The sequence below is a fragment of the Ascaphus truei genome, unplaced genomic scaffold (genome assembly GCF_040206685.1).
Source record: "Ascaphus truei isolate aAscTru1 unplaced genomic scaffold, aAscTru1.hap1 HAP1_SCAFFOLD_306, whole genome shotgun sequence".
Taxonomy (NCBI): domain Eukaryota; kingdom Metazoa; phylum Chordata; class Amphibia; order Anura; family Ascaphidae; genus Ascaphus; species Ascaphus truei.
In genome coordinates this window covers 310,045-323,845 of record NW_027456027.1, presented here as the reverse complement: position 1 = coordinate 323,845, position 13,801 = coordinate 310,045, and the positions used below count along the sequence as shown (strand labels likewise).

The 13,801-nt window shown below is 50.0% G+C and overlaps 1 protein-coding gene across 1 annotated transcript in view; it reads right to left on the bottom strand.

Moving 5' to 3' along the window:
• MSH5 (mutS homolog 5) overlaps positions 1 to 13,801 on the bottom strand; it is an 89,589-nt gene that overhangs the window by 63,066 nt on the left and 12,722 nt on the right. Inside the window, 4 exon segments of the mRNA XM_075583268.1 lie at positions 709 to 791; positions 7,343 to 7,378; positions 8,695 to 8,804; positions 12,869 to 12,990. Of these exon segments, the coding sequence (XP_075439383.1) occupies positions 709 to 791; positions 7,343 to 7,378; positions 8,695 to 8,804; positions 12,869 to 12,990 (351 nt within the window).

Below are 13,801 nucleotides of genomic sequence, written 5' to 3'. Positions count from 1 at the left end.
AAAGAGAAAGAGAGCGAAAGAGAGAGAGAGAGAGAAGGAAAAATACAAGAGAGAGGAGAGGGGGAAAGGCAGGACAGATAGAGAGAGAGAAGGGAAGAGAGAGGGGAAGAGAGAATAGAGAGAGGGAGGGAAGAAAGGACAGAGAGGGAGAGTGAAAAAGAGAAGACAGAGGGAGCGAGAGAGGGGAAGAGAGAGAGACGGAAAAAGAGAGCGGAGAAGGAAAAATACAGGAGAGAGGGGGTCAGGGAAAGGGTGCGGAGGAAAGGGGACAAAGAGAGGAGAGGGAGAAAGAGGAGAGAGGGGGGGAGTGGAGACAGACGGAAAAAGAGAGAGAAGGAAAAATACAGGAGAGAGGGGGACAGGGGAAGGGTGCGGAGAAAAGGGGACAAAGAGAGGAGAGGGAGAAAGAGGAGAGAGGGGGGGAGTGGAGACAGACGGAAAAAGAGAGAGAAGGAAAAATACAGGAGGGGAGGGGAAAAGACAGGACAGAGAGAGAGAGGGGAGAATAGAGAGAGGGAGGGAAGAAAGGACAGAGAGGGAGAGTGAAAAAGAGAAGTCAGAGAGAGCGGGGGGAAGAGAAAAAGAGAGGAGAGAAATGGAAACATAGGGAGAGCAATAAAACGAGGAGAAAGTAAGAGAGATAGAGGAATAGAGGGACTGTATAATAAAGAGAGTGAGAGAGAGCGAGAGAGAGAGAGAGACTGTTACCATATAAGCTCATCCCTTCTTTCACACCCGAGATCATTTTATACACGGACGGATGGGCCTCACTTTTAAATATCTGCAGAACACTGAGAGGGATAGAGATGTTGCAATATATAAATATGTGTGTGTGTGTGTGTGTGTGTGTGTGTGTGTATGTATATATATATAAATATATATATATATATATATATATATAGTCAAATAGAACAGTTGGCACTCCATAGGTGCTGATAGGCTGTAGGTGCTTGTCCCATATGGATAATATAGACATACGTTACCGTTCCGAGGTCTGGTAAAGCAAGACACAGCACTCAATTGTAGAAAACTTCACAAAGTGTATTGGTGAAAATAGTGGTACATCAAGAAACCCAACGTTTCGGTCCTCCAAAATGGGACCTACCCCCTGATGTTTCGGTCCTCCAAAATGGGACCTACCCCCTGACGTTTCGGTCCTCCAAAATGGGACCTACCCCCCCGAGGAAGGTCCCATTTTGGAGGACCGAAACGTTGGGTTTCTTGATGTACCACTATTTTCACTAATACACTTTGTGAAGTTTTCTACAATTGAGTGCTGTCTCTTGCTTTACCAGACCTTTAAGTAACGGCAAAAATGATTTTATTGCATCCAAATTGCCCAGCGGCCCAATGTTTCTGTCCCCGGAGGGACCATCTGGGGACCTTATTTTGAGTATTCCATTATCTCCTCAACCGTACACCCCTCCCGCCTCCTGGAAAGGCTCTTTACCCCCGTGTGTGCGGCCATTTGGGGGATTTATATATATATGTGTGTGTGTGTGTGTGTGTATATATTTCTAAGGCTGAAGCCTGTGATCATGGGGCTGCCGTATGCCTCTTCCACAGTCACCTTAAATAACCTCCTGCTCCTCACGTCCCTGCACTGCAGAATCCTCTACCATCCATTCGTAACTGCTCTGTCCCCAAACGCAACGCTGAATTGAGAGGCGCTCCTCTCGCCGCTACAGCTACGGCTGCGCTTGTAGTGTCTGGTGACGGCGACGGCGCTCCAAAACAAATCCATTGAATCCGTCGCATGCGCTTATAGCAAGCGCGACGGAGCGATGTCGCGACCAAAAATTTGGAAGCCAGTGAAATTTGATTATTTTTTTTAGAGACACTGTCGCCACATGTGACTGTCTCTAAACCAATCACAGAGCGCTGCCCTCCTCCTTGGTGACGTCACTGGCTCTGTCGCCAGCGACGACGTTTAAAACGAACATTCAACTTTCGCCAGTAGCGACGGCGACGTCATCGGTCGCGTCGCCGGCACTCTGAACGCGGCCCAGGAAAGCAGATCTATTTCGCCTGCTGTTCCCCATCCATCTCCAGCGTATTCCCTTCCTGTGCCTTGCCGATACCAAACCGAAGGATGGGAGGGAAGGAGATTTCGCCAGCAGCAAAGGAAAAGGTTCAATTTGATGAGTTGAGCGAGTATCTCTGGTTTGCGAATGGTGGTGAGGGTTAGGACACTCTTTTTTGTACCCCAACATAACTTATTTAAGGTGTGGATGAAACCTATCCTAGCTTCACATTACAAAGCCAGTATAACCAGCCTCAGACGGACGAGACTCAAATGGTCGAAAGAGCTGTAGGTGAGCAGGTTTACTGGCTCTGCACTGTTTTACCTTCATGCTGTAACGCGGCAGGCATAAGCTTATAGGGGCCCATGTCACAATGGATTTGGAGCAAAAGTGGACCGTGTGTGCTCATTTGCATGTCATTTCCCAGAATCCCATAGCTGCAGTGGAAGCACTGTATGCTAGGAGATAATGGCAAAAAGCAGACCTGTCTGAGACGTGGGAAATAAAATAGATTACATATGTTGCTTTGTAAAGAGGGACCAAGGACCCAAGCGATAATAGTTTTCTGCATCCTTGGTGGTGGCAGCATTTTAAGGGGACTTTTGTGACCGATTGAGGGGTGATATTGCTTATTTGAAGGACCCTGCGGAGGTGAAACGTAAGCTAGGTGGCTGTGTGTATTAACCCTTGTCACATGTACAAGTCACGTGCTCACAGGTGAGCCGTTAGTGACAGAGCGCACTTGGAAGAAACAAGACAATATTTCAATGGAAACTCCCACGGCGCCTCAAGAGGAAAGTTTCCGACCAGTGTATCCTGCCCGGGCTCATGTATGGATGTGAAACGTGGACCCTAAATGCGAAGATAATTGCGAAGCTTCAGACGCCGCAAAGAAGAATGGAGGGATGCATGCTGGGTATTACCAGAAGACAGGAAAAAGAATGAATAGGTTCTAAACCAAAACCAAAGTCTGTGATATCATCAAGAGGTTGAAGAAATTAAAATGGCGGTGGGCCATAACGAGATTTCACCAGCAACAAAAGGAAAGGGTTCTTCACAGTAAGGGCAGTTACAGTGTGGGATTCATTACCCATGGAGACTGGGATGGCAGATACAATAGATATGTTCAAAAAATGTTGGACATCTTTTTAGAAAGGAAAGGTATACAGGGATATACCAAATAAGTATACATGGGAAGGATATTGATCCAGGGATTAATCCGATTGCCACTTCTTGGAGTCAGGAAGGAATGTATTTTTCCCGTTATGAGACATTATTGGATGATGTGTCACTGGGGTTTGTGTTGGCCTTCCTCTGGATCAAAATACTGTAAGTACAAATATAGGATAAAGTATCTGTCGTCTAAATTTAGCATAGGTTGAACTTGATGGACACATGTCTTTTTTCAACCTCATCTACTATGTAACCTCCCAGTGAACTCACCCAGCCTCGCTTCATCCATATCTGACATCCAACTCTGCCTATCTACACTGAAGTGTCACCTCCACCAGCAAGACCGATCGTTTCGTCAACCAGCTCCTTCACCCATTCACCCCCTGTCAGGTACGGCATCACCTGCTCCCGTAACCATCTCCTCTCATTTAAAACGCTGCATGGACCTCTTAGAAGGCTAGACCATTAATTGGCATCTATTCTAATTTCCCTATTAGACCACATTGAGAACGGGATCATATCTTGTGGTGATATTTCGGTCAGGCTCAGTGCAAAAGAGCCTCATCTCCTAAGGAAATTTACCATTGCAGAGTTCATCCTCGCCTTCCGTCTATATAGAGATAAAATCTGCGCTTCCTTCCCGCATAGCAGATAAGAATTCGTCCATTACCTATACTGTAAGGTAGACCTGGGATATAGATGGAGGCACTTTGTTTTATGTCTACCACCGCTTATTCTCAGCAAAAGCCGCAGTCGCCCATTCTTAGTTCGACAATATCCCAGAGTGCAGTGCCTTGTGCAACAAGTTATTCAGCCGGCCGTACACTGTGTGACTTCTTTCCCATCTAACCCTCCTCTTTCCTTCGGCAGTGCAAGATTCTCAGTTTGGCTCTTCTCCATGAGCTACTGCCTCACTATCCAGCATTTCATGTATCTAATCCTCAGTAACCGTCCCCAAGTCAATGGACTGGGAGAAGCCATCCACTACATGGGCAACTCCCAAATATGCAATAACCACCATCCAGGGATGCCCTCCAGTATATGCCACCCCAAGACAGCTTGCTCTAACCAGCCTTGTTGGCAAATGACTAGGAAGAACATCGCTCTTCCCAAGCTTCTGCCCACCGCCTTTTCGCTGGATTCACCCATAGATTCCATATAGGCGTTCCGGCCATTCCAACATCTTCTTACGAGTGTCCTAACCCTCACCACCATTCATTCGCAAACCAGAGATACTCGCTCAACTCATCAATGAAGAACTATCCAAGGTTCCATCGATGGTCCTTTCTCCTCTCCATCATTACCTTCCTGGAGAGTTCAACCCAGTTGGCATTGCAACTAGAAGTTAATGGTTAATCATCGACCTCTCAACCTCATATACCAAAATGATTCCAAGCACAAATTCCTTAATTAATACCTTCGGAAGACCTCTTTCTTCAATGCGCTCATGCAACTGATGCCATCCAACACATTCAGCATCTCCAGAAGGTTCCTGCTTGTTCAAAGCAGACCTCACAGATGCTTTTAACCTCCTTCCGATTCCCCCCTCACTCAATCAAACAGTCCAATTTCGTAAAGACAACAAGCTGCTTCCAGAATTATCCACAAAGCCAGAGCATCCTCAATCACGGTGTTCATGCGGAGACTGATTTTCACTTCTAACACCAGGAAGCCTACACCACCACCTGGCCCAAATTCAACCTGTACCTACCAATCCTCCATAAAGGAATTCTACTTCTTCACGTCGCTCAGATTACCACCTAGTACCATCAAACTTTATCTGTCAGATTTTTAGCAACATTTCGTAATCCCCTTCTCTAACAAGACATCAATCTCGACAAAACCACTTATTCAAGTTACTACTGAAAGACGTTCCCAAATCAACTCAACCAGTCCGGAATCATCGCCTCCCCATGATATCAATCTATTCGGCATTAAACAGGTTCCTGAGCCCAGGAGAGTTTACCATCTCTTCCAAAACAGGTTTCCTGACAAAGAGCTCATCATTCCTTACGCTCTAATGCCCAACCAATGGTGTCCAGTTACAGCATTGGATGTCCTGCCGGGCTCAGCAAATCCGGTCAGCTCTCTCGGCCACCAGCGCTGACGACCAAACTATTCATACGCTTCCTAAGGAACCCTCTTTTCCTTTTTTCAGACTGCTCGGTAAAAATCGGCGTGGCCTTGGCCTCCAGAATAAAGTTATGTCCTATTTTCATGCCTAAATCATACGTACACCCAGGCCAAAGCCAATTTGCATTTAAATCTCCATGTTACCGGAAGCAGAGGTGTGTGTATAAAAAGATCCAGGTGTGTATATAAAAAAAAGATACTTCACCAAAACCAAAAGACCTGGGAAGGAGACGCAGCACTACAGGTTGATTAAACAAACTGTATGTAATCCATAGGTGTCCAACGTTTTGGAGCCATCCCAGGGCCCCTTCATCATGAGGTTCACCTCCTTGTTTCATATATGATCCATGCACTTGCCAAGGGTGAGCTAATTTTCTGGTAGATATGGCGTGCCTTCTCTTCCCCCCTTTTTCAGGTGTGTGTGTGTGTGTGTGTATGTAGCAACATGAAAATATGGAACCGCTTCATGCAGAAACCAGAACAATCAGATGCCAAAATCATGGTTAATAAATATTCTATAAAACATCAGGTGCACATAGGACCAGGAAGCGCCATCTAACTACCAAAAATGTGAAAACATCCTGAAAATGAGCAGCATCCACAGCACCGACAGAAAAATATGAAAAGCACGAGGCAGGGAAACAAGTGACGTTGTAAGGTCACGCTCACCCTTTCTTAAGCTATGATGCCGACTATGATATAAGACGTTCTTATAGTGCACACCAACTTAAGTCTCGCCCCCTGCATGCGTGTCAGAAGACCACACTACACTGCCAAAAATGGACTAAATTCACTCCTGGCAGGAAGGCCACGCAAGGCAGAACCCCACGACCAAAACCATGAGGCACCCATCCCCGTTGTCAAGCTGGCAGGAGGGGAAGAGAACTCTTCCCATCCACAGCATGTCGTCAGGGGCCTGTAGCAGGGCAGGCAGCCAAAAGATAACTCCAGCCGATAGGAGACAGGAGCACTAATGAGCCACATGGGCTGTTACCATTAAAAGCCGTGTGTTTTGTTGTTGCTGAACTCTGGCTGAGGAAAAGCCGTGTTTTTTGTTGTTGCTGTACTCTGGCTGAGGAAAAGCCGTGCTTTTTTGTTGTTGCTGAACTCTGGCTGAGGAAAAGCCGTGCTTTTTTGTTGTTGCTGAACTCTGGCTGAGGAAAAGCTGTGTTTTTTGTTGTTGCTGAACTCTGGCTGAGGAAAAGCCGTGCTTTTTTGTTGTTGCTGAACTCTGGCTGAGGAAAAGCTGTGTTTTTTTGTTGTTGCTGAGCTCTGGCTGAGGAAAAGCCGTGCTTTTTTGTTGCTGAACTCTGGCTGAGGAAAAGCTGTTGTTTGTTGTTGCTGAACTCTGGCTGAGGAAAAGCCGTGTTTTTTTGTTGTTGCTGAACTCTGGCTGAGGAAAAGCCGTGTTTTTTTGTTGTTGCTGAACTTTGGCTGAGGAAAAGCCGTGCTTTTTTGTTGTTGCTGAACTCTGGCTGAGGAAAAGCTGTGTTTTTTGCTGTTGCTGAACTCTGGCTGAGGAAAAGCTGTGTTTTTTTATTGTTGCTGAACTTTGGCTAAATAAAAGCCTCCGTTTATTTCTCCAAATGCAAGCCTCTTGTCATTACCTCTGCTGGCGTCTCCTGCAGTGCTGCCACGCAATGGAAGACGCCACTCTTAATGCAACCCATGGCGTCTCCGCTACCAGGAAACTGAGCGACCATGATCCAAAAAAAACAAAGAAAATAGCTGTAACTGGCCCAAGTACCACAAGGGGAAGGGAACTATCATCCAACGCAAGGATTCGGGGTCACCAAGTAATGGAGGACTCCTCCCTACAACAAAATGAGGCGTCCATACTGCCAGGAAAACGAGCGCCACGCCCCGGAATACGGCATACATATATATATGTGTGTGTTTCAATGATTTAGTACCTTTATTTATACCTTAAGAACCTGCTTCCTAATAGCACAATCAGCTAGCAATCTAATTTGCAGTTGTAGATGGTGGAAAGTGTGTGAGAACTATCTTACCTGTATGTGTCTTGATCCATGTCCACAATGTCAGTCCTAGAAATAAGGACAGAGCCACAGACAGAAGGGAGCTATGAGTCTGTCCCTCCCCCCGCAGGGTGACACAGTGACACAGACAGAAGGGAGCTATGAGTCTGTCCCTCCCCCCGCAGGGTGACACAGTGACACAGACAGAAGGGAGCTATGAGTCTGTCCCTCCCCCCGCAGGGTGACACCGTGACACAGTCAGAAGGGAGCTATGAGTCTGTCCCTCCCCCGCAGGGTGACACAGTGACACAGACAGAAGGGAGCTATGAGTCTGTCCCTCCCCCCCGCAGGGTGACACAGTGGCACAGACAGAAGGGAGCTATGAGTCTGTCCCTCCCCCCGCAGGGTGACACAGTGACACAGACAGAAGGGAGCTATGAGTCTATCCCTCCTCCCGCAGGGTGACACAGACAGAAGGGAGCTATGAGTCTGTCCCTCCCCCCGCAGGGTGACACAGTGACACAGACAGAAGGGAGCAATGAGTCTGTCCCTCCCCCCGCAGGGTGACACAGTGACACAGACAGAAGGGAGCTATGAGTCTGTTCCTCCCCCGCAGGGTGACACAGTGACATAGACAGAAGGGAGCTATGAGTCTGTCCCTCCCCCTGCAGAGTGACATAGTGACACAGACAGAAGGGAGCTATGAGTCAGTCCCTCCCCCCGCAGGGTGACACAGTGACAGACAGAAGGGAGTTATGAGTCTGTCCCTCCACCCGCAGGGTGACACAGACAGAAGGGAGCTATGAGTCTGTCCCTCCCCCGCAGGGTGACACAGACAGAAGGGAGCTATGAGTCTGTCCCTCCCCCCGCAGGGTGACACAGTGACACAGACAGAAGGGAGCTATGAGCCTGTCCCTCCCCCCGCAGGGTGACACAGTGACACAGACAGAAGGGAGCTATGAGTCTATCCCTCCCGCCGCAGGGTGACACAGTGACACAGACAGAAGGGAGCTATAAATCTGTCCCTCCTCCCGCAGGGTGACACAGTGACACAGACAGAAGGGAGCTATGAGTCTGTCCCTCTCCCGCAGGGTGACACAGTGACACAGACAGAAGGGAGCTATGAGCCTGTCCCTCCCCCCGCAGGGTGACACAGTGACACAGACAGAAGGGAGCTATGAGTCTATCCCTCCCCCCGCAGGGTGACACAGTGACACAGACAGAAGGGAGCTATGAGCCTGTCCCTCCCCCCGCAGGGTGACACAGTGACACAGACAGAAGGGAGCTATGCGTCTGTCCCTCCCCCTCGCAGGGTGACACAGTGACACAGACAGAAGGGAGCTATGCGTCTGTCCCTCCCCCTCGCAGGGTGACACGGGACGTACAGGACGTATTTCTTGAGGCTCAGGATAGGAACCCGCACGCCGCTTTCTTCCAGCTGAACCCCAATCCTCCGGCGTTCCAAGAACTTCAGCAGCCCTCCCAGGGAGCGGATCTGAAGGGAAAGGGAATCGGGGGGGGGGGGGGGGAGAATGAAATGTAAAGGATGAGTGACCCTACGCGTCTAACACAAGAAAACATTAGTGATCTTTACATGCCAATAAGGGAGGAGGAGAGGAAGCACACACACGCTATACAGTGCTGTGCAGTGAGAGATGTGTAGAAGAGTTGTGGAAAGTTAATTCAGGGAGAAAGAGAGAGGGAGCGGGAGTTACATAGTAGTTACATACTATAGGTACATAACTTACATAGTAGTTACATAGTTGCATAATATAGTTACATAGTAGTTACATAGTTACATAGTTGATGGGGTTGAAAAAAGACGTACGTCCATCAAGTTCAACCTATGCTAAATTTAGCCGACAGATACTTTATCCTATATCTATACTTACTTATTGATCCAGAGGAAGGCAAACACAAACCCCAGAGTCCTATCATCCAATGTTATCTCATACAGGGGAAAATAAATTCCTTCCTGACTCCAAGAATTGCCAATCGGATTACTCCCTGGATCAACATCCTTCCCAAGTATACTTATTTTATATATTCCTGTATACCTTTCCTCTCTAAAAAGATGTCCAACCTGAAGAAATCTATTGTATCTGCCATCCCAGTTTCCCTGGGTAATGAATCCCACACTGTAACTGCCCTTACTGTAAAGAACCCTTTCCGGTGTTACTGGTGAAGTGCGAGAGAGAGAGGGACAGAGGAAGTGAGAGTGAGAGGGGGCAGGGGGGGAGGGAGGAGCAAAGTGAGTTGGGGGAGAGAAGAGGGGATGTAAAAGAGAGATAAGTGGTGGGAGAGAGGGGTGAATGTATTTAAGAAAAGAAAGATGTAAAGAGGTAGGGTGAGCGAGGAACGGAGAGGGGATGAGAGTTAAAAAAAAAACGGTAGGATGAAAAGACAGAGGAGGATCCAGGAGGCCGAGGTCCCAGCATGGGGCCGTAGCCACCCTAAGGGCTACAGATGGATGGAGCCGTAAGATAAGCAGTTGCTCTGTAGAGGACCAGCCCCCCCTCCTCACGTAGCGGGTTTAAGTGGGTATTTAACCCCCGGGCAGGGAACGTTTTGGAAATTTCTCTCTTCCAGGAACTTATTTTCTGAGGCTGCTGCAATGGATCCTGTTGCCAAACCGGAGACGCAGGAGGACGTTTGTCTGCTTGATGGCCAACCCGGTTCCTCCTCCCAAAATCCAGGGACCTGTGGTGGCATCAGCCTGCAGCGGGACCCTATCTATGCCGCCAGCCCAGGAGCCTCCCGGTGTCTGTCACCGGTCCGCGGACTGACCAGTGCCTCGGCTGAGGTAGCCAGAACAGGAGTCCGCTGGCTCCCAACGGAAGCGCCCCCCCCCACGCAGACCTCCTCCACCACCTCCAGCCCAGGCTACCGTCTTCTGCTCCAGCGTTTCCACCTCCTGCTGCCTCCACCGGCAGGCCACGCGGACAGACACCATGGGAGGACTACCGCCAACCGGAGGCCTGGGCGCCAGAGGGGGACAAACAGCAATAGACCGGCCGCAATTAGCTCCAGGATTGATTTGCCGCATGACAGAGACCAGCGCCGCGATGCCCAGTACATCGTGCCACCAGAGGGTCTGTCGCTGCTCTGCCAGGCTCACCCCCCTCTGCTTCCACCGCCCACATAGTGTATCACCCGCAGACCAGTCCTATTACCAGTGGGCAGGTTCCAGGTGGCCCCATGCTACACGAAAGTAGCCCCTGCAGCGAGCGACTCATCCACTTCTAGCTGGCGCAGAAGGACGCGGGCATGACACGCGAACAGGGCAGTATCCACACTGGCCGGCTTGGCTTTCTTTCTCAAGGTCTACCAACAGAAGGACGTAACCGAGGATTTCATAATAAGGAGAATCCTCGTGGGCTGGGATAAGGGGTGAGGCCAAGCGAGCGGACACGAGAGAGCCAGTAACCCTGGATAGGCCGGGGGCACTCACAGGGGCAGCGGAACGAGTGGGGAGAGAGAGGGCTTTCAGAGTCAGCGAGCTAGTAGCAACATCAAAGACAAGGGGACATTCTGGCTTGCTGCACTCAAACGTAGTCATAAAAAAGTATTCATAGGCCAGGTAGGGAGGGGAACATGGGTTCATCTCAGATAACATACTGTAGTAACAGATGAGTATGCCTGGTTAGTAAATAATTACATGAAACTCAGTTCTGGAGAGGGGGAACATTTCTTAATACACAAAGACATAGCCCACCTCACGAGATATCAATTTCCGACTGCTCAAGCGCTGCCTAAGGGCAGGGGACATGGACCCCCAGGCATTTGGTACACACTCTTTCAGGATTGGGGGCGGCAACCACTGCGGCAGAGGAGGGCTCTACAGTAGAGCAGATGAAGAAGTTAGGCAGGTGGAAATCCAATGCCTAGAGGAGGTACATCAGGTCCAGGGAACGGGACAACGTAGAAATATAAGACAACGTTGACGTGTTTTTCTGTCTTATCTATCAGGCAAGAGGGAGGACCTTCTGAAGTTTGGCTCATAGGCCACTCGTTCATACATTGGGCCCGGGAAGGGGCGAGGGGCTGAGGGCGCGGCCCCTCAAACGGGTTTTCAGAAAGAGGAGGATGACCGTGTGATGTGCCGGGTGAAATTGCTGCCAGCGCTGGCTATAGCCATGTCGAGCGACAAACACATGTCCGATGTTATCCTCCGGCATCTCGGCGGGAACGGCCTGGCCAAGCACAAATCTTCCGAACTAATCTTCTAAATGCAAGCAGATTGTGCCAGGTTGAGAGCCTTATGCAATAACATCTCACTAATGTGGTCCGAGACAATGCCACGTTTACCATGGAGATGGGCAAAAAAGTGGACGGGGACTGAAAACTCTAGGACAAAGACCAACAAAGCCATGGGAGACATCATCCTCTATTGGGGTGGGGAGGTGTAAAAGCACCCGGAAACTAATGTGAGTGATGACAGCTGGCAGAGGCGGGATGCTGTGCACCTGTCGGAAAAGGGTTGGGATACATTCATAAACAATATAAAGGGTCCTTCAGGCGTAGGCATTTTCAGGCAGAGTCACAGTTTAGGATGGGCTTGTCAGCCAGGCTTAACGAGATCACCCTAAAGGGTACTCCAGGTGGCAGAACTGCTGAGCCAAGCCGTTCAGTGATGCAGGGAACGTAGACAGAACAGGGCGCCGACAGTTCGGTCGGGACCTGGTCGAGTCCCAAGAATAGGCTGGCAGGCTGGAGCTGCCAAAGAACGCACAGAGAACTAGACGTCGACTGTTCGGTCGGGCCCCAGTCGAGTCCAAAGAATAAGTTGGCAGGTTGGAGGTGCCAACTTTGTGGTCAGTCCAGCTCTGTAATCAGTGTGGTGGGAAAGCTGTGTGGCAGGGCCAGATCCGCCACTGGGGCGGTGGGGGAGCTCAGCAGACATAGGGCTGTCTACGATCTCCCCCTTTGTGATTTCAGAGTGGGGGAGGGAGTATGGCTGGGGAGTATCTACCCCCAGGACAATCGGTTAACAGCGAAGCTCTGAATAAGTTGGTGGGCACTCAGGGTTTTAACAAATATTGTTAAACTAAAGCAGTGACTTTTTCTTCCACTGAAGCGAGGTGTGATCTCGTTCATTTCAGGTGGTTTTAAACGCGTACAGGCAAGACCGACGCATTCAGCCTTTAAAAGAAAGTAAGTTCAACTGAGAGAGAGATGGCGAGATGAAGAGGAAGAAAAGAGACACAGAGAGGGGGGAGAGAGTGAAATAGACAGGGGAATATAAGAGAGAGAGAAGTAGGGATAGGGAGAAACAGCGGGAGAGGGGGAATTGGGAGAGACTGAGTGGGAAGTAGAGAGAAAAAGAGAGCGGGTAGGGAGAGAAGAGAGGGATAGAGAGAAGGAGAGGGGAAAGACAGAGAGAAAGAGAGAGAGAGATAGAGAGAGAGAGGAGAGACAGAGAACGATATAGGAACCAAAGTGAGAGATACACAGAGGGAGAGAGAGAGAGAATAAGTGAGGGGGGGGGGGGGGGGGAGAAAACCATGGAAGAGAGGAAGACAAGGTGCTGGTAAGGAGGTGGGGCATCCAGCTCCTCACCATGAGGGGACATTCGAAGGAAATAATGGAGGAGAGGTAAAGGATCTTCTCTGCATTACTCAACGGAGACGGGACGAAGGGGAAATTCCCAGACAGAATCCTTTGCTTACAGACCTGCAGCCCTGAGAGTGACACAGACAGAAGGGAGCTATGAGTCTGTCCCTCCCCCCGCAGGGTGACACAGTGACACAGACAGAAGGGAGCTATGAGTCTGTCCCTCCCCCGCAGGGTGACACAGTGACACAGACAGAAGGGAGCTATGAGCCTGTCCCTCCCCCGCAGGGTGACACAGTGACACAGACAGAAGGGAGCTATGAGTCTGTCCCTCCCCCGCAGGGTGACACAGTGACACAGACAGGAGCTATGAGTCTGTCACTCCCCCCGCAGGGTGACACAGTGACACAGACAGAAGGGAGCTATGAGTCTGTCCCTCCCCCGCAGGGTGACACAGTGACACAGACAGAAGGGAGCTATGAGTCTGTCCCTCCCCCCACAGGGTGACACAGTGACACAGACAGAAGGGAGCTATGAGTCTGTCCCTCCCCCCGCAGGATGACACAGTGACACAGACAGAAGGGAGCTATGAGTCTGTTCCTCCCCCGCAGGGTGACACAGTGACACAGACAGAAGAGAGCTATGAGACTGTCCCTCCCCCCGCAGGGTGACACAGTGACACAGACAGAAGGGAGCTATGAGTCTGTCCCTCCCCCCGCAGGGTGACACAGTGACACAGACAGAAGGGAGCTATGAGTCTGTCCCTCCTCCCGCAGGGTGACACAGTGACACAGACAGAAGGGAGCTATGAGTCTGTCCCTCCCCCCGCAGGGTGACACAGTGACACAGACAGAAGGGAGCTATGAGTCTGTCCCTCCCCCCGCAGGGTAACACAGTGACACAGACAGAAGGGAGCTATGAGTCTGTCCCTCCCCCCGC